The sequence below is a fragment of the Phoca vitulina genome, unplaced genomic scaffold, assembly GCF_004348235.1.
Source record: "Phoca vitulina isolate PV1807 unplaced genomic scaffold, GSC_HSeal_1.0 scaffold4, whole genome shotgun sequence".
In the NCBI taxonomy this organism is placed as follows: Eukaryota; Metazoa; Chordata; class Mammalia; order Carnivora; family Phocidae; genus Phoca; species Phoca vitulina.
This window is the reverse complement of record NW_022589707.1, coordinates 46063581-46083412: the sequence shown is the minus strand read 5'-3', so window position 1 is coordinate 46083412 and position 19832 is coordinate 46063581. Positions and strand designations below refer to the sequence as shown.

General features: G+C 41.1%; 1 protein-coding gene across 1 annotated transcript in view; it reads left to right on the top strand.

Moving 5' to 3' along the window:
• The window catches only part of DNAH11 (dynein axonemal heavy chain 11), a 320378-nt gene that overhangs the window by 143024 nt on the left and 157522 nt on the right, over positions 1–19832 (top strand). The window contains exons 37-43 of the mRNA XM_032401311.1: positions 994–1188; positions 2102–2179; positions 4100–4232; positions 7155–7282; positions 8326–8474; positions 16156–16306; positions 19304–19435. Coding sequence (XP_032257202.1) covers positions 994–1188; positions 2102–2179; positions 4100–4232; positions 7155–7282; positions 8326–8474; positions 16156–16306; positions 19304–19435 — 966 coding nt within the window. The remainder of the gene's footprint in view (positions 1–993; positions 1189–2101; positions 2180–4099; positions 4233–7154; positions 7283–8325; positions 8475–16155; positions 16307–19303; positions 19436–19832) is intronic.

The window sequence follows — 19832 nt, the reverse complement described above, 5'->3', positions numbered from 1 at the left end:
ATCAAATAATTCAGCAATCACTGGTTGATTTCCTCTGAGGAACATTTAGAGAATCTGATTAATTGATTTGGGAAATTAATCCTGAAAAGTCTGTGAACACATGATCTCATGGAGCAAAGTGTGTTCCTCTCATGGGCTGTACGATGAGCGTGAGGAATGGAACAGGCAGAATGGTCGCCTGACAGCAGTGAAATGCTCAGGTGGTTCGTCAGAGCTGCTGGGGCAATGTTCTATCCCTGCTGGTGAGAAACAGTAACAGCCTTCTCTGAGTGTTTGGGAAGCGTTTTTCCTTTATTACAGAGTGAGAATAGTGGATATGCAACACTGTACGTATTCTGTACGGCTTGAGAAGCTGAAAAAATCTATTCCTATGAGTTTCTTTTCACGTTAAAGGATACTTACATAATTTTCTACTTCCGTAATACTTCTTTCTCTTCCTCTCAGTCATAATTAACCACTGGGTAGGGATTTTCTTGCATTTCTTTGCTGTGTTGTTATTGTTGGATTGCTTACCTTTCTGTAAAAGTCGTGCTGATGTTCAAGTTACTGCTTTTAAAATCTAAAGCCCTCTTTGGTTTTCAGCCAATACGGAACAAATACCCAAACTAAAAATGGTTCAGTTTATCATTCTGAGATTCTCAGAGATTCTCTTTGAACAAAGTGATCCGATGGGCCTGGTTAATTTATATCCTGGAGTCTGAGGATCAAGGAGGGAAGGGCCTCAGACTCTCTGTCAAGATCAAAACAGGGAGTTGCAGGAACAGAGCCTCCTTCCTGACTTGAGTCTGAGGTTTGTGATATCCGCAGAGCCTTCTCGTGTTCTGATATGTGAACCTGGAAGCATTTACCCTTCCTGTAGATAGAGTGCCATCCTCATGGAGGACCAGTATCAATATCCCATGCTTTAGATTTAAGGTTTAAAAATAACATCTTGTTGTCGAGCTGTTTGTTACACCCTGTTTCGGCTTCTTCAATAAAGTGTTTTCTTTCTAGGTACTCATGAGAGCATTGAGGGACTTCAATTTGCCTAAAATAGTGACCGACGACATTCCAGTGTTTCTGGGCCTGGTTGGTGACCTCTTTCCAGCCCTGGATGTACCCCGGAGGAGAGCGCCACACTTTGAACAGATGGTCAGGCAGTCCGCCCTGGAGCTCCACCTGCAGCCTGAGGAGAGCTTCCTTCTTAAAGTAAAAGGAGCATGTGCTTTTCATGGCAGCTCTTGGGATTTGCAGTGAGAATTACTCTATTTAAGTGATCTTTAACCAAAACATTAACTTACATATTCCACGGACCTTCATGCAATCTTAATATGTTCTTTAAAGCATTCTAACCCGACAGGCTTTACTACAGTAAACAGAAATAATTATTTTGTAGTTCAATTCTGTGAGAAGGAACATACGAATAAGTCATGGTTTTAAGTGTAAGCATACTTTTGTTCAGTTGGTAAAATTTCTTCGTTGTTCTTGGTGACATGCATCAGAAATTAATTTTGCTCTCTTCTCTCCATCTTAGAGAAACTTGGAAGTAAATCCTTAGTACGTGCTTTTAGTGGGGAAAGAAATGTCAACATGTGTGACATCTGACTTCTCAAGGGCTTGTCCATATGCATGCTCAATTTGGGTGTAGTGAATACACGGACGTTAAAATACACTTAGAGAGTATCTCTTTTAGATGTTGTCAAGGATGTAAGTCATTACTCAGGTGTGGGTAATTAGCCTTGTACTGTTTTGGTTCAGCACTTCGTGAAGAGTCATTGGTTTTGTAAGTAATTCCTGCCACGTACCAAGTACTAATGTACCGCACTCTGCCTGTGGCCGTGACTCACTGAGTAATGGTTTGTCTTCATTCTTACTCCCATGTTGTACTTGGGGAGATTGAGGAGAAACTGTAGTTTGCACTTGTCATCTATTTTAACTTTCCTGGAACATAATTTTGTCAGTGGGAGCTGGCTTGAGTTGTCAGCCAAGAATTAAGCAAAAAATGGGTAGGGATTTTTTTCAGCGGGTGGGGGCAGCCAGGTTCTTGTTTTTGTGTTTTTTTGCTTTGTTTTTAAATGACCAACTCATTCAAGGAACCAGTGACTGACTGTTTGGTCGGCAGGTTGTCCAGCTTGAGGAGCTGTTGGCCGTGCGGCACTCTGTCTTTGTGGTTGGAAATGCAGGCACGGGAAAGAGTAAGGTATGGTAAAGTGCCTGTTCGTTTTCAGCCACGGAAGGAACACATTTTGGTCGGGCATAGTTTCATTTCTCCTGAGGAGTTCCCTTCGTCAAAGGCCCCCATAATTTTGAATCCGAGTCTCTGATACTCCTTTTTGATCCATGGACACTGTTTTTTTTTTCATATTAGCGGCAGGGAGAATGTAGCACATAGAACCTTGTGTTCAAATAGGAAAAGCAAGCTAAGAGAAGGTTGGGCTTTCCATATTTATCAAAACTACTTTTTTTTATCTCTCCCAAGTTATTTTAGATTCTCCTTCCCCTATCACTAAGAAAAACCCAAATATTTTCCTTCAGTACTTTCTCAGAAACAGAGCCCTCTGTAGGGGCAAAAGAAAACTTGAAAAGCAAGGGAGACAGCAAAACCCATATTTTGGGGGTACCTGTTATGTGCTTTGCTGGGTGCATTATGTGTAATTTATTGTGCACGGCAATGATATGCTCTGGGTATTATTATCCCCACTTTTTACCTCCCTGCTTGATTTTGTTTGATCTTACTGACAATCCTGGCAACATACTTATTTTCTTGGTTGGCAGACGGTGTATGCAGAACTGCATGCATTTTAATTCAGGGTGCTTGGGTATAAACATATTGAGTAGCCAAAGACTAAAAATAATCAGACTGGGCATATAAGACTTTAGAGCATGGGTGTGTATAGAATTGCCAGTATTTAGATCCGAACCCAAAGTGGGACAATTGCAAAGGGAGGCCTAGTATCAGAATTTTCTAGTGAAAAACGTAAGAATTGAAATATTGAAGTAGATAACTGATAGACCTGTAATTATTTTGTTAGAGTAAGTTTCAGATGTGGGCCATGGTTCAGGGAAGGATAAAATTAAATTCTATTATTTCCAGTAGATTAATGGTTTCTAAAAATACAAGCTTAATATTCCTAAAGCATTCAATTTCTTTCATCTAGTCTTCACTGATTCTGTTCTATCCAACCTTTACTTAAGCTGATAGAACTAGAACACTGGAGCTCAGGGCCATGTTACTTAGCAACTTACTCTTCCAAAGTATTTGGCAATTGTTTATCAGTCCTTTGAACGCCTGTGAGTCGATTAGGAAATGATAAATATCTAAAATAAAAGTCATGGCTTTTCAGTGAAAGCAAAAAGGATAGTTGGGACAGATATTTGGCGTAAGGTGTCAATTAATTAAACAGACATAGATAAAGCATCTATCTGGTAAATTCTTAATCCTCAAGGCTTCTTTTGCTCAGTTATCCAGATGAGAGTTTCTCAGCTGCGTTCACGGTTGCCATGCTGGGTCTGATTACTCTTTGTCATGGAGGCTGTCCCGTGCGTTCATTGTAGGCTATTGAGCAGCATCCGTGGCCTCTGGTCAGTAGCGTGCCCTCTTTCTCAAGTGCAGAGCATCTCCTGCTAAGAACTATTGCTTTAGGTCCCTGGGTGTTAGAACATGTCCAAACTAGCACCACAGGTGTCACCTGGGACGTTATTAGCAATGCCGATCCTCAGTCCCACCCTAGACCTACTGCCTTAGAAACTCCAGGATTAGGCCCTGCCATCTGTGTCTTAACACCCTCTGAGCGGTTCTGATGCGCCTACCTACAGGCAGAGTGGATTTTCATAACGTGAATAGGAACACTTGTTGACTTATTTGCACACAGGGTTAAAAATTTTAAGTGATAGAGTGCGTTCCTCTAGTCTACATGGTTCAAAGAATCTGGTGAAGAGATCCTAAGAGATGGTAGGAGTACATTTTTCAAGACGGTAATGAAAATGTGCACATGTCAGTTTTTCCCCATACTTAATACACACAGAATATCTAGGGAAGGAAAATCCTTTAGAAATCATTTGCTTTCTATTTGCTTTACAGGAGTATTAATTTTCTTAGCTTTTTCCTTCTTCCCTTCAGATTTTGAGAACACTGAACCGAACATATGTTAACATGAAACAAAAACCTACTTGGAATGACTTAAACCCCAAAGCTGTGACAACAGATGAACTCTTCGGTTTCATACATCACGCTACTCGAGAATGGAAAGATGGCAAGTAGTATTTCCCCGTTACAAGTGCAAAAATTTTTTTATCCAGAAAACCATTTCTCAGTTCAGGCCAATTTCAGTCATAGTAGTAGATTTATTGTTTACGTGTTGGCATTATTGGAAATGGAGTAGCTCACAACAGCATTTATAACCAGTAAATTAAAACCAGATTTGAATAAGTGGTCAATTTGCATTCAGCAAGTTTATGCTCGGAGCTGTGTATTTTATCCCACGTTAATTATATCGGGGCTCCCTGTAAACCAGGCAAGAAGTGAACTTGAATGCCTCAGGAAAATTTGTAAAGTATCTGATGCAAGACACGGACCGAGTTTCAGGCAGACATTATTCTAGGCACCAGGGACAAAAGTTAAGGGGACATGTTTCTTGTCCTGAAAGTATTTGCAGACGAGCAGATCCTTTTGTTCAAATCTGTTACTTCCCATCTCAGTAAATGCACTAATGTTGGCATCATCTTTGAGTCCTTTCTCCCTTTCACACCTTACATCCAACCTCACAGCAAATCCTTTAGGCTTTACCTTTAAATAATCTATTGTCTTCCAGTACCCTTTGCCTTCTCTGTCTGGTCTCCCTGCAGTTCATTTTCCACATAACGGACAGAGGGCGCTCTTCAAAATACGAGTTCCCTGCTTGCAGTTTCTTGTGGGTTCCATCTCCCTTAGAATCCAACCTTTATCCCAGGTTTACAAGGTTCTGTGGGATCAGAGCCCTCATCCCCCAGCTCCGATCTAATTTCCTTTGCTCTCCTCCTCACTTACCATAATCCATACACTCTGGCCTCCTTGCTCTTCCTTGAACATGCCAAGCATCTTCCCATCGAGGGCCCCCTGCACTTGATGTTCACACCATTTGCAGCCTTAAGTTATGGAAGCGTCTGGTCAAATGCCACATCAGAGAAGGCTTCGCTGAGGATCCTGTCTATAGGAGCATGCCTCCCCGTTCTCTGTTTGCTTACCATGTGTATCCACTCTTTCCTTAATTTGGGGACAATCAAAATTTACTCTTGGCCTTTCTATCATCTTTTTTTAAAGGACTGTGGCAGGAAAGGACTAATACCAGTTTATGCTGAAAACCTGTGGAAGCCATTCAGCTCAGTGATCATTAGAAAATGTTGCTGGCTTTTTTTTTTTTTTTTTAATGAGTCATGGTAGTAGGTTTTGCATACTGTTGTTGATTTTTGCACAAAATATTTCACGGGAAACAAAACCTTCCACATACGTGCATCAGAACAGTTTTTCTCATAATATTATATACTTGAGTTTTGAAAAAGCAATGATTATTAAATACATCATGTAATACAATGTCTGGAAAAGTAGTGACAGCAAAAAGGACTGTGGGTTTAAAATATTTTTATCGGGGTGCCTGGGTGGCTCAGTCAGTTGACCGTCCAACTCTTGGTTTCGGCTCAGGACGTGATCTCAGGGTCCTGAGATCGAGCCCCACGTCCAGCTCCGTGGTCAGTGGGGAGTCTGCTTAAGGATTCTCTCTCCCTCTCTCTTTGCCCCTCCCCCCAAGATAAATAAATCTTTAAAAAATAAATAAAATGTTTTTATCTTCTCATCTTGTAAGGTACTAAGCCAATGACCAAATTTCTCAAAGAAATGTAAAACACCTCTGAATTAGCTTCAGAATTCTATCCCATGAATATTGGTTATAGAAAAACGGAGAAAGGTTAAATAAACTAGTATTTGGCCTAAAATAGATACTGAATATATGTACATGGAAAAGGATAATGTCTTCATTTGGTGTAAGTTTTGAGCTGCATGTATGTTACCCTCTATAAATCCCCACACGTGTTCTTCAAGAAAGCTACTGTCATCTTCACGGAGCTGTGGGAAAGCCTCCGAGAAGGTAAGGTGCATCCTCATGGAAGTGAAACCTGCCCATTGGTCTGCAGCCCAGGTGTAGCTCAAAAGGTATCCCACACTGCCCAGCAGAAAGAGGCAGCAAATGTACAGCAAATTTATTTACTTAATAAAAGAGCTTCCTATAGAAATAATAGCAATTTATTTTAGAGATAAACAGCACACAACTCTGTTCTCTATTAGGATCATTTACTCTTTTTTTTAAATTCAGTTAGCCAACATAGAGTACATCATTAGTTTTTGATATAGTGTTTAGCGATTCATTAGTTGCCTATAACACCCAGTGCTCATCACATCCCGTGCCCTCCTTAATGCCCATCACCCAGTTACCCCATTCCCCCATGCACCTCCCTTCTGAAACCCTGAGTTTGTTTCCCAGAGTCAAGAGTCTCATGGTTTGTCTCCCTCTCTGATTTCCTCCCGTTTAGTTTTCCCTCCCTTCCTCTATGATCCTCTCTGCTATTCCTTATATTCCACATATGAGTAAAACCATATGATAATTGTCTTTCTCTGATTGACTTATTTCACTTAGCGTAATCCCCTCCAAGTTCCATCCATGTCAATGTAAATGGTAGGTATTCATCCTTTCCGATGGCTGAGTAATATTATCTTGTGTATGTGAACCACATCTTTATCCATTCATCTGTTGAAGGGCATCTCAGCTCCTTCCACAGTTTGGCTCTCGTGGACATTGCTGCTATGAACATTGGGGTGCATATGGCCCTTCTTTTCATTACATCTGTATCTTTGGGGTAAATACCTGTAGTGCAATTGCTGGGTCATAGGGTAGCTCTATTTTTAACGTTTTGAGGAACCTCCATATTGTTTTCCAGAGTGGCTGCACCAGCTTGCATTCCCACCAACAGTGTAAGAGGGTGCTCCTTTCTCCACATCCTCGCCAACATTTGTTGTTTCCTGTCCTGTTAATTTTAGCCATTTTTACTGGTGTAAGGTGGTATCTCACTGTGGTTTTGATTTGTATTTCCCTGATGGCAAGTGTTGGAGCATTTTTTCTTGTGGATCATTTATTCTTAATGTATAGGTCTCTTCTCATCCATTCTGCGAGAACAAGCGAATCTTAAGCATGATGGACCAAAATGGATCATCCTGGATGGAGATATTGATCCCATGTGGATTGAGTCACTAAATACTGTCATGGATGACAACAAGGTGAATAATACCTTTTAGCTAAACAAATATCACACTGGGAGTGTAGGAAGATCTTTTCACTTGTTGATTTGAATGCTAGTTTTTAATCATTAACCTAATGTTCTTTATGTAATTGCTATTTTGGTAAGTGGCACTATCCTGATAGTTCTCTTAATTTCGCTGGTAAAGAATTGAGGGGAAAGACATTTTTCTTGTCTGCATAAATTTAACCACCCTTAAAGAGAGATATACATCTGAGAATTTAGTTCATACACGCCTCACCATTTTCTAAGAGCCAGGCATAAATTATTATGTCTTTGGTTAAGTATGCAATACTTGGATAGTAAAAGGACGAGTTTGTGCCCTATGTAAATTGATGAAATATAGCTATTAAAATTAAGTAATTCCTATGGCTACAGAATGAGTGTAAATGCATTTCTAAGCATTTTGCTGTGGCTGATCCAGCATTCCCAACAAAGACAAAAAGTGATAGTCCAGGTCCGTGAGACAGCACTTAAAGCAACAGAAGGTCTGTGGTTAGGGTCAGGAGAAAGAAATAGGCAATCATCCTTGCTACAGAACAGAATTACTAACCCCCTTAAATGAGCGGTAATTACCGCTTTCTGCATTAAGACATTGTTCATCATAAAATGTAGGTCTGAGATCTTTATACTTGCATGAGTTTCTATAGCACAATTGGTAATTGTGGTATTTCAGATTCTAAAGAAAGTTTATTTTTTTTGTGGTATTCAGGCCTTTTCATGTAATCAACTCTTAGAACAAATGTCTCCTATTTAGTAGTAATTACCGCAGACATTTAAAGGTTGGCATGAATGAGTCCGTATTGGGGAGTTTGTTCCTCAAGGGTCAGTGAGCTCCCCTCTGGGATTAACTGAGATCTTTATGCAGACCGCTCTTCAAACTCGGGAGAGTGAGCTCATTGCTTTTGGCACTTGTACCGGGGGCTCGGGAGAGGGAGTACTTGGTGTTGTTCTGGTGAGTTAGCCGCATAGCCTTTGCCCCCCAACGACAGTGCCTCTTTTCTGCTGTGCTGGTCTGTGCAGGTGCTGACCTTAGCCAGCAATGAGCGCATAGCACTGACCCCCTCCATGAGGCTGCTCTTTGAGATTCATCACTTGCGGACCGCAACCCCGGCTACTGTTTCCAGAGCTGGTATTCTGTATGTGAACCCACAAGATCTGGGCTGGAATCCGTGAGTACTGCTTTTTTTTTTTTAATTGTGGTAAAATATTCATAACCAAAAACACTTTCACCATATTTAAGTGTACAGTTCAGTGGCATTAAGTACATTCACATTGTGAAACAACCATCAGCCCCATCCATCTTCGTAGCTTTCTTCATCCTCCTCAACGGAAGCCTCGTCCCCATTAAACAGTAACCACCCAGTATGCCCTGCCCTCAGTCCCTTTCTCCTTTCTGCCTCTCTGAATCTGATTCTGCTAAGTACCTCTTATAACTGGAATCATACGGTAATTGTCTTTTTGTGGCGGGCTTATTTAGCTTAGCGTAATGCCTTTAGAGTTCATCCATGCTATAGCATGTTCCAGAATTTCCTTCCTTTTTAAGGCTGAATGGTGTTCCATTGTATGTATACAACACATTTTGCTTATCCATTCATCTGTTGATAGGCACTTGGGCTGCTTCTACCTTTTGATGGTTGCAAATACTTTTGTGAACATAGGCATACAGCTATATTTTTGAGTGCTTCCAATTATTTTGGATATATACCCACAAGGGGACTTTCTAGATGATGTGCTAATTCTTTTTTAATTTTCATTGGAGCCACCATACTGTTTTCCATAGTGGCTGCACTATTTTGTGTTCCCTCCAACAGTGTACAAGGTTCCAATTTCTGCACATTCTCGCCAACACTTGTAATTTTCTTTATTTTTTATGACAGCCATCCTAATGGGTGTGAAATGGTATGTCACACTGGTTTTGATTTATATTTCGCTAATGATTAGTCATATCGAGCATCTTTTCATGTGCTCATTGGCCATTTGCATATTTTCCCTGGAGAAATGCTTATTTCAGTCTTTTGCCTAGGTTTTAAATCTAGTTTGGTTTTGTTTTTATTGTTGTGAATATTTCTTTTTTCAGTCTTAGTTTTAAAACTAAAATTTTATGTGATCATTTGAAGAAAGTATTAGCAAATAAATTGAAAGCTAATTGAATAGGCTAATTTAAAGATAATGAAATTAGCACCTGTATGATTTGTCAATTTTAGTTGGACATTACCCTGTTCACACCTTGTACAAGTTAAGAACTCAGTATTTGTCAAATAAGTGAATAAGTAATAATAATAATTCATATGGAGCACTGAGACATAAATCATTTATATAAATATATTAATATGTCCTATAAACACATGCATATTCGTATGTATGTGTATAATAGCCACACATGAATAGCGGTAATGCTTTGATTCAGAACAGGTTGACTGTGCCCCCCTGCTTGCTCTTCAGATGCTTACGCTTCCCAGAATTCATCCTGGAGGTCATGTGCTGCCGCCCCTAGCATTTCCACTAGGAGCTGCGGAAATAATGCTTGACCTCCGCGAGTGACACGTGCTTGTGCCCGGCGTGCTGCTGGCGTCAGGATCTTCTGTTGACCCCAGACGCTGTCCGGGCTGAGCAGGCTGACCCCAGAGCCACTTCCGGGGGCTCCTTGCCATCTGCCTTCCGGTTGGCTTGGCCCATGAGGAGCCCTGGCAGGAAATGAGAGGGAGAGAGAGGAGAGTGAGGTCAGGCTATTTATTTCCCTGGCTCCCTCCCTGCAGTGTCGCATCAGGATGACTGTGTCCCTCGACGGCAGGTCACTCTCCTCTAAAATGTCTCTGTACGATCCGTCCCTTGCACACCGTGGTAGTCCTTCGTCCCCTTGTCCCTGCACGCACAGGTGCGCTGACCGTTCCTCACTTGATACCTGTGGCACAGCCCTCTCCCTTCGTTTCCCTGCTCCATGCCCACCTTTGCCAACAGTCCTTCTAGATCCTTCCCTGTTACCCTGGGTGAGGATGACCTCTGTTCCCTGCCAGATGCTTGACTGATGGCGCTTCTCCAGGCTGCTTTCTCTGGGTACTGATTTGTTCACTCGAGGTCTCACCACAGCAAAGTAGAGTCATGCCCACGCTTCTGTTTTAACAGGGTTTTATTGGATCTGTCTGGGGAAGGGGTCATTTTCAAAAGCCTAAAATGGAGAGTTCTTCTTGAGCTAATAGGTCCTTTCCCCAGCTAGGATTCAGACTGTCTTCCAGGATGCTCCTATGGGTTTGGGGCTGGCTAACAGAGAATCTCCAATATCCCTTGATCCCCCCTAGACAGAGAGCAGAGGCATTCCCCACACCCTGTTTCCTTCAGGGGACCCCTCACCCCTCTGGGTTTGGTCTGGCTTCAGTCATGAACCTCACAATTCCCAGGGTCTCAGTAACATCACATGGAGATTCGTGCTAGTAAAAGCTGTCTAAATCCTTATTTCCAGAAGAACTTTTATCTAGTAAGTCAAAGAGTTTTACTCGATTAGAAAAAACACCCAATTTGCATTCCTATGAAAGTTAAACAACTCTGTCTTCACCATTACACTTTATTTTTATGGAGGTTTTTCTTTGATCCAGGATCAATGGGTAAGTTTTAATTTTCATGTGTGTGACCACAGACTCATTATCCAAAACAATGGGAATCTTCCCTAAAGGATACTTTTATATTTTTACTTCCTACCACCAGAATCTTTAAATGTACTACAGAAAAGTGGCTTTTTCAGATTGGGGGATATGTTTTCACTCCATATTTATTGGGTACATTGCTACCTTTAATGTCATAATATTAATTACAGGGTAGCTTTGCATGTATTGACTCATTCAATCCTTAATTACGTTCTGAGATAAAATTATCAACCTAGTTTTCCAAACCAGTATCTGAGGTCTCAATTTCCCCCAACTTTTTAACTTGAAAGTGTTGAAAATTACAGTAAATCTGAAATGGTAGTAGTACACTCTACACTTTTTTTCTACGGTACCAATTGTTAGTATCGTCCTACATTTACTTTCTCTCTGAATGTACACACACTCTCTCACACAGGCATAGAGGCATATTTTCTCCTTTTCCTTATTTTTGCAAAATTACCTGCAGACATTAAGCCCCTTCACCACTGTGTACTTGAGCATCTCTTCCCTAAGAACTCTAGGATATTGTCCTGCATGAACACAGTACAGTTAACACACTAAAATATTTGTTCTCGATACAGTATTATGTGTTAAACAGTTTTTCAATTTTTTTCAGTTAACTGAGAAATTTCCTTGGTAGGTTTTGTCTTTGTTTTTGTTTTTTTTAAATCCAGTGTCAAAACAAGGATCATGGGGGCGCCTGGGTGGCTCAGTCGTTAAGCGTCTGCCTTCGGCTCAGGTCATGGTCCCGGGGTCCTGGGATCAAGCCCCGCATCGGGCTCCCTGCTCTGCCAGGAGCCTGCTTCTCCCTCTCCCACTCCCCCTGCTTGTGTTCCCTCTCTCTCTGTGTCTCTCTCTGTCAAATAAATAAATAAAATCTTTAATAAAAAAAAAAAAAAAAAAAAAGGATCATGCATTGCATCTACCTGTCTGTGTTTTCTACTTTAATGTAGAATATCCTCCCACCTTTTTCTTTCATGACATTGACAGTTTTGAGGGTAACCTGCCAGATGCCTAGAAGAGTGACCCATTGGTGGTTGCAAGGTGGTGACTTTCTAATTCATTCCTTCTATTTACATAGATGAGGTGACATTTTCCTAAAAGAATTCCTCCTCCTCTTTCCTCCTAATCCCCTCCTTCCCTCACCTGTCTCTCTCCCTTCCGTTTTCTCTCTCACTTTCTCTCTCTCTCTCTCCCTCACTCTCTCTCTCTCTCTCCCTCTCCCTTTCCTTCTCCCCCTTTCCTTCTTCATGGGCATCATTTTCTATTCATGGTTTCTTTTCTTTCAGTTCAGTGGGTTAGAATTCATTACCAACATGATCCTATTGAACGCTCGCTTTGTCCCAAATTTGCCAACAAAAGCCCCTTCCAACCAGCCCCTTACATGTTCTTTTTCACTTTTTCCTCCTCAGTCTTGGAGCGCTTGGCTTTCTGGCTAGCCAACATGATTCTGGCTCCTTTCATTCTTCCTTCCCCTCGCCTGATTCCGTCATTTCTCCAAGGAGCCAGAAGAAACGACTTTTGTATAAGGAATGGTATTTAGAATCCCAGATAACGATGCTAAGTGTGCTCATTGCTACTGATAGGTCATTGCTTTTAGGCTCTTTCAGTGAATGGAATTAGGAAATATATTTTCTTAATTCATACTGTGGGAAACCCTAAGTTATCATGGATAGAAGAGATGATAAAATAGTTTGTTTATGGTATCTCTCTGTGATTCCATTTAAGGAATGAAAGTAGTATCATTATCATGTAAGCTTCTTCGACATTTTTTAAACTCACTGAGCTATTCTAAAAAATAATTTTATATCCACACTTAACAGACACAGAGCATTATCATGTCAGACAACAAACATCCTTAAAATCACATGAGCACATGACTGGCTATCGAAATCAAATACTATTCTACTTCTCAGTCCTAAGTAAGTTTACTAGATGAATGCTGGATAGTTCATATATGTCTGTTGAGATCTTGAGAAATAGAGAAAGAATGGGAATTAGAAGAAAATTTCTAAAAAATTACCAGCAAGATTTTTTATTCCCATTAGAAAGGGATGAAATGCATAAAAAGGGATTAAATGAATAGAAAAGGAAAAGCAAACAGGTAATGAATTATTTAAATTCATTCAGAATTAAATTATTTAATTCACTTAAAATTATTTAAGTCCCTTAACTTAAAATTATTTAAAGCAAACACAATTGAAAATGAGATCTACCAAGCGGAGTATTACTCAACTTCTAGATAATGATAGGAAAAGGTGGAATATCTCTGGAATTTAGTCTGATTCTAAGAGATTACTGGAAGATAAGTTTTGGGAGCCCCACCTTTAAATCATACTTACTCCTTTATTACTTTATAATATCCTTTTGATTTTGTCTCTCTCATCTTCTGATCTGCATTGGATGAGCTGGTTGTCTTTTTTTTTTTTTTAGATTTTATTTGAGATAGAGCAAGAGAGAGAGAGCATGAGCAGGGTGGAGGGGCAGAGGCAGAGGGAGAAGCAGGCTCTCCGCTGAGCAGGGAGCCCGATGTGGGGCTCGATCCCTGGACCCTGGGATCACAACCTGACCTGAAGGCAGGTGCTTAACCGACCTAGCCACCCAGGCACCCCAAGCTTGTTGGCTTTTACCCCCGCAATCCCATCCTTCCATCTTGGCATCCTGTATATATTTGCAAAAATAGATTTAGAAATCATCGGCATAACGCTGCCGGTCAGCATGTCTAACTTCGGCCATTTTTCCGGGTCACCGTGAACGATGGAGAACCTGCAGCTTACTGTGGGGGGCACGTATATAACCAGAGTTCTCATGAGTTCCTGCTCTCCTCCAGGACACTATTCCAATCCCAGACTCGTGAGTAATACATTGAAAAGTTTTCAGGAGCCTGAAAACTCTGGCTACCTAGGTAGTTTCCAAACTCGAGGGTCTTAGAGTCATGTGATCATGTGAATAGCACTTCTGAAGAAGGGCAGGGCAGCACAGCTGAATATATGGAACACATCTGCAAACGCTGAAGAGGTGGAGATGCTCTGTTAGTGACCTGGATATTGGCATGAAGATGATGCATTAAGGCATCACTATGTGGCTACTTCCTGAGGCAGGGGCACCAACAATCTCTCACGTAGGTAAGAAATAAATACAACCTTTTAGCATGTCATCTTCCAGTGTATGTCATATAATAGCACTGTTTCATTTGATCATGTTCAAATGTATAGCATTTCTTGGAAACCATAAGGGACTTTTTCATGAAGTAAGGTGGAAAGAATTGCCAACAAAGATCTGTATCTTCGGTTTTTGCCATTGCTGAAGGTAATAGTGTCTTCTTCTGAATTCACGATGTTTTAATGTCTATTTTTATTCCAAACTAGGAAAATTTATCTGTAATTTATAAATGAAATTTTAAATTGTTTATATTTGACGATACAGAGTTTTTTACTCCCTAGGCCATATGGTGTGCTTGACCCCTAGCAGAGGTCATTTGGGGCCTTTTTAGAAGGGCATGCAAGATCACCTTTTGCCATGTCTCCTGGTTTGGTTGAACTGAAGTCATGCAAAGCCCTTTTGCCCTTCTCTGGCTCTCTTGAGGCTTCAGCCCCTAGTCATCCCCGCATAGGCTTTTGCTCCTACTGACACCAAAGACCAGGGGGTGGAGGTAGAATTTGTTGTAACCCAGCAGAGCACTGGCCACCAGCTCTTGGGCCCTGTAGGACTCTACTGCCCTTAGGAGATGCTCAGATTGGCCGAGCCAGGGTCTGACCCCAGTTCTCGGACTTGAACCAACTCTGGGCTGGATGGCACTTACTGAGAACTTGTTGTATGTCAGATAGTAATCCAGGCACTTTCTACACAAGAAATTGCTTCATCCTCAACGACCCTAGGAAGTCTGTGAGAAACTTAAAGCACAGAGAGGTGAAGCAACTCAGCCTAGGTAAAAAATGGTGGAGCTGGGATAGGGATCCAGACAGTCTGACTTGAGAGCTCAGGAGAGCAGTCCCCTCACCACCCCCACTACCCCAGTAAAGCTCCGGACACTAACATTCTGCTTCCAGCAGCTGCTGTGCGGTTGAACAAGTAGCTCAGAGGTAGGTGAGGCCTTCGTGTCTTCATTTCCAGTAACTCACACTTGGTTGCCATTGTTCCCTGGTGCCCACTGTCCCCACCGCCCAGAGACGCTCTCTCAAGTTACCGTCCTGCACCTGGACTTCACCTGAAAACCATTTCTCTTGGCCCTGAAGAGGTTTTGACCGTTGATATTGTATAAGTCTCACTATAGTGTAAATGTGATTGAATGGTTAATAGAGCCCTATTGTGGCACTTTGTAAAAATCAAAGGGAGCCTTTTATAGGATAATTATCTTGCCTTAATTTCTTCTGATAGTAGAAATGTGAAATCTGATTTGCTTATAGCAAGGTATAGTGGTAATTGTATAGCTGCCCTGCTGGTGGCTAAATGTATTTGTTATCACTGCCTTCTCTTTGATGAGAACTTTTCGAGCAGTTATTTTTCATTTAACATCACACAGTTTCTCCGCAGAGACGACTGTGGGAGCTTCTAGGCTATGTTTCATTTTATTGATAAGTATGATTTTATTAATATGTTAAGAACATTAGTGTATCAGAATTGATAACCTTCTATAAGCTCCAGATTAATACACATGTACCCAAGCATGAGATAACCATTTCAGAGCTACTTATCAGAAACACATTATCTGCTTATTGGTTTGGAGTTACCTCCAATCCAATGCAAAAGGAGGGATTCTGAAATAGCCCCTATGGAGTTTTCACCTTTTTATATGTAACTGATTTGTCATTACTAAATAATTGATGCCAAGATTAATCAAGAAAAATCCCAAGCTGTTTTCATAAATAAAGCCTGCCCTATGAAACCAGTTTCAGTCCCTTAGGAAATGACATGCTGTACCTCCTTATAAATGCTCAGTAATGGCCTACTTAGACTCTATTATGTTTGCCTTCTAAGTGCTATTAGGAGTTTCTGTTACATTTTTTTCATTAAAGTAAAAATGGCCATTAGAACAAGTTTTTAAGGGGTCATTTAAAAATATTTGCCGTTTGAGAAATAGAATGAACTCACTAAACATGTCCCCGAAGGGTGGCACCAAGCTGTGTTGAGTGGGGGGGGAAGCTTTTGAGTTGGTGAAATTTGGCTTTTCAAGCCTCGTGTTCAATAAAAGCTTTTCTGTGTTCTTTTTCAGGTATGTGGCCAGTTGGATAGACAGAAGGCGGCATCAATCAGAAAAGGCCAATTTAACTATTCTTTTTGATAAATATGTTCCTGCATGCTTGGATAAGCTGAGAACAAGCTTTAAAACCATCACTTCAATTCTAGAGAACAGCCTGGTGCAGGTGCGGCTTTGGGCACACCATCCACGCTCTAGTCCTGATGCGGGAGTGTGTGACCTGACTGAGGCAGCAGGAGGTTTCGTTTGCTCGATGGAGACGCAGAGAGGAGCACCTGGGTGACCCAGTCAGTTGGGCATCCGACTCTTGATCTCAGCTCGGGTCTTAATCTCAGGGTCGTGAGTTCTGGCCCCATGTTGGGCTCCATGCTGGGTGTAGAGCCTACTTGAAAAAATGAAACATAAAAAAAGAAGAGGCAAAGATCACTGGGGTCGTCAGGTTGCTCCATCTGTCTTTCCCTTTCCCCAGCTCCATGTCCCCCAGTGTTTTTACAAACCTACACACCTGTCACAGTCTGTTATCACTCTGGGTTGTAGTCTGTTGGGTTTTTTTTTTTTTTTCCCATGAGACTGTCATCTAGAGGGCAGAAGCTACCTTGTATTTATTTTGACATCCCCAGAAATTTACAGAGTTCCTCGCACATAGCGGGGGCCAAGTATGTGTTTACTTAATCACTGTGCTCCTCCAAGTATATTGGAATAGAATAAGAAGAACAAAGTAGTAACAACCGTATTTATTTTTCTGTCTCCTAAGAAACTGGCCCAGAGAAGGGGTTCGGTATGTTTTTTGACTACAGTAAATCCAGCAACTAAAGATGGTGGCTAGTAAAAGAAAGCTTCTGAGCTTGACCACCCACGGCCCTCCCATGCTCTTCTTCCTTTCTGTTCTCCCCCCTCCCCCAGATACTAATAAAGTCAGGTCACTCCCAATGGAGAGTTCATAATACTCCAGTTACTAGTCTGTTCTGATTCTCCTTCTGGGACAGCTGGTAAGACTGAAGGGTATATGTGATAGGTTGTCATGGAAGCAAATGAAAATAATTCACAGCACACAGAAATGAAGGTTGTGATCTTAATCTCAGCATGAAGAAAAACAGTCCCCAGCCTTTACAAGTATAAAACTTCACAAAAGGTTTACAATTAGAAATCCTTTTTTTTTTTCCTCTAGGAACAAAATTGGTTTCAGAGTACTATGTTACCAGATTTGTTTGAAGCTAAATTAGAAATAGTCACAAGCATAATAAGAAGAGAAAGTTCAGGTTTTTGGATAATTCACACACCAATTAAGTAAACGATAGTCTTCTACAGTAATTATCTGAGGTATAATTTATTTCTGAAAGCAGGTCTGAATTTATTCATAATGAATTAATTATGTGGTTACCCTAATTAGACTTCCTCTAGTGTAGTACTTGCAAAAGCATGATTGTGTTCTTTCTCAAGTTGACTTATGTATTTGTGTGATTCTCTGTAGTGTGAATTTTTTCATTCACGAGTAGTGTGAAAATAGGTCAGTAGGAATTAATATGACTTTCCCTCTCACTTCCTCCTTTTGTAGTATTCAGAAATGGCATTTTATCCTCAGCTCCTTTTCAGCTGTTGTTTTATAGAGTAGTGTCTTTTCTGTGATTACGTGACAAAATTCGAGATGAATGTGAGTACAAAAGGGAATACCTTCAAATGACTAAGAAATTAATGTGCTCCATTTTCCAATAAATGACATGTATTTGCTTTAAGTTTGGTAAGGTATATTAACTCCTTCATAAGATACACCAGAGTCTGGTGTTACCAGTTGCTGCCATAGAGCTGCTCTAAGTGTTTTCCAAGTACTGTGTTTGGGAGAAAACAGAAAAGTGGTGAGTTAGTAGAGTCTCCAGATGAGCGGATAACGTCACATTGAAGTCTTCCAGTCCCTGTTTTGGTTTTGGTTTTGGTTTTGGTTTTAACAGTCCCTTAGAGCACCAGGGCTTTTCTTGATAACAAATGGGTGATTTTTATTTCTTTTGGAGGATTATTTTAAATTGGCAGATATGGAACTATATAACATAATAGAAATCAAGAGAGAAGATTGAAAAATATAACAGGCGGTCAACTTTTTAAATTGGAAACCTTTGTAAATTATTTCCAGGAGCTATTTTCCAGGTTACCATGGGTTTTCCCCAGCTTTCATGGCTGGGAAAGAAAGACCCACAGGCAATCCTGACCTGTTTTGTTACAGCTTGCTGTCTGTATGATAGTGATCAAATCTCCGGCTGCCTTCAGAAACCAGGAGAAGGGTACCAGGAGTTCTGAGAGTCTGGGATAATGTTACTAAGTGACAACTGTTTCTGTGATTCAGAGAAGTAGCTGGAAAACATGTTCATGACTGGTTATTGTTCCCTTTGGGAAAGGCCTTTGCAAGCAGCCATGTTCCCCTCATCACTGACCTGATTGTCCTGAACTCAGGCTCTGTTTCTGACCAACAGCACATTGCTGTCTCACATGGAGGGAGTGAAGGACAAGTTCCTGAAGAGCATTTCTTCCAAGGTTAAATTTAGTTTGGTGTTAAAAAAAAAAAAAGTCATAGGCGAAGGCTGCCAGTCCGACTTTCTAAGTTTATACAACAGGTGGGAAAAGCCGTTGCCAAAGCACTAAGGGAAAATGGGTTATCTAAATGTCCAGCAAGAGGGAAATGAATAAATACCTCCCTGTCAAGTGGAATCTTATGCACTCATTCCCACCGATACCGTAGGGCAGCGCTCACTGGGTAGGCAAGGTATCTTTAGTTTGTTACGGAGTGAGAATGTGAGCTGTAGATGACTCTGTACTGTGACTCCCTGTTAATAAAAAAAAAAAAAAGAGAGCTTAAATATATTCCCCATTATCTTTTCTTTGTGCCTATATGTATTCATGTTTATTATAGTGATCACGAACTGGTAAGATAGTCCTTTTTTAAAAAGACTTGATTACTTAGAAGATCGGTTTCATTAAAAGTGACAAAGGTTTTCCCGTATTGCCTTAGAAAACCAAGGCAGTAATTTTTGTCTGTCTCAATGTAGCAAGTCCCAGATTGGGGAAAATTCTATAATCTCATAAGGAGTAAGTGGATTTGTTAGTATGTCCTTTGACCTTACTCTGCTATTAAGGAGTTGCTGCCCTAAGTAAATAGCTATTTATTTTTCTTTAGACTATTTGTACCCTTCTAGAATGCTTGTTGACTCCTGACAACGTACCTTCGGACAGCCCAAAAGAGGTTTATGAAGTCTACTTTGTCTTTGCTTGTATCTGGGCATTCGGAGGCACTCTACTGCAAGATCAGGTATGTTTTGAGATAGTTCACAGAAATAATTTATAGCACCAGTTTTACTTGGGAGGCAGGTTGTAATGTGATCCCTGTGTTTTGGGGTTTTTTTGTTTTTTTGTTTTTTAATATCATCATAAATCTCTGCCATTTGCCCTGTTCTCTTGTAAGCCGGTGTGTTTAGGCCAGCTCATCCAGGCTGGTAGCTCTAACTCTGGCGGATGCTGCCGAACCCATAGCCTTGCCCCGGTCTCTCTTCGGAGCCCAGGGGTCGGTGTTTCCGCCTGCCTCGGGAGCAGGGCCGGCAGTGTGCTCTTCCAGACGCCGCTCGGCTCTCTGTGCCAGACACAGAGCTCTTCATCTGCCCCAGCCCCCAACTGGCTCCTCCTCTGCTCCCTTTCTTATCTCGGGGATG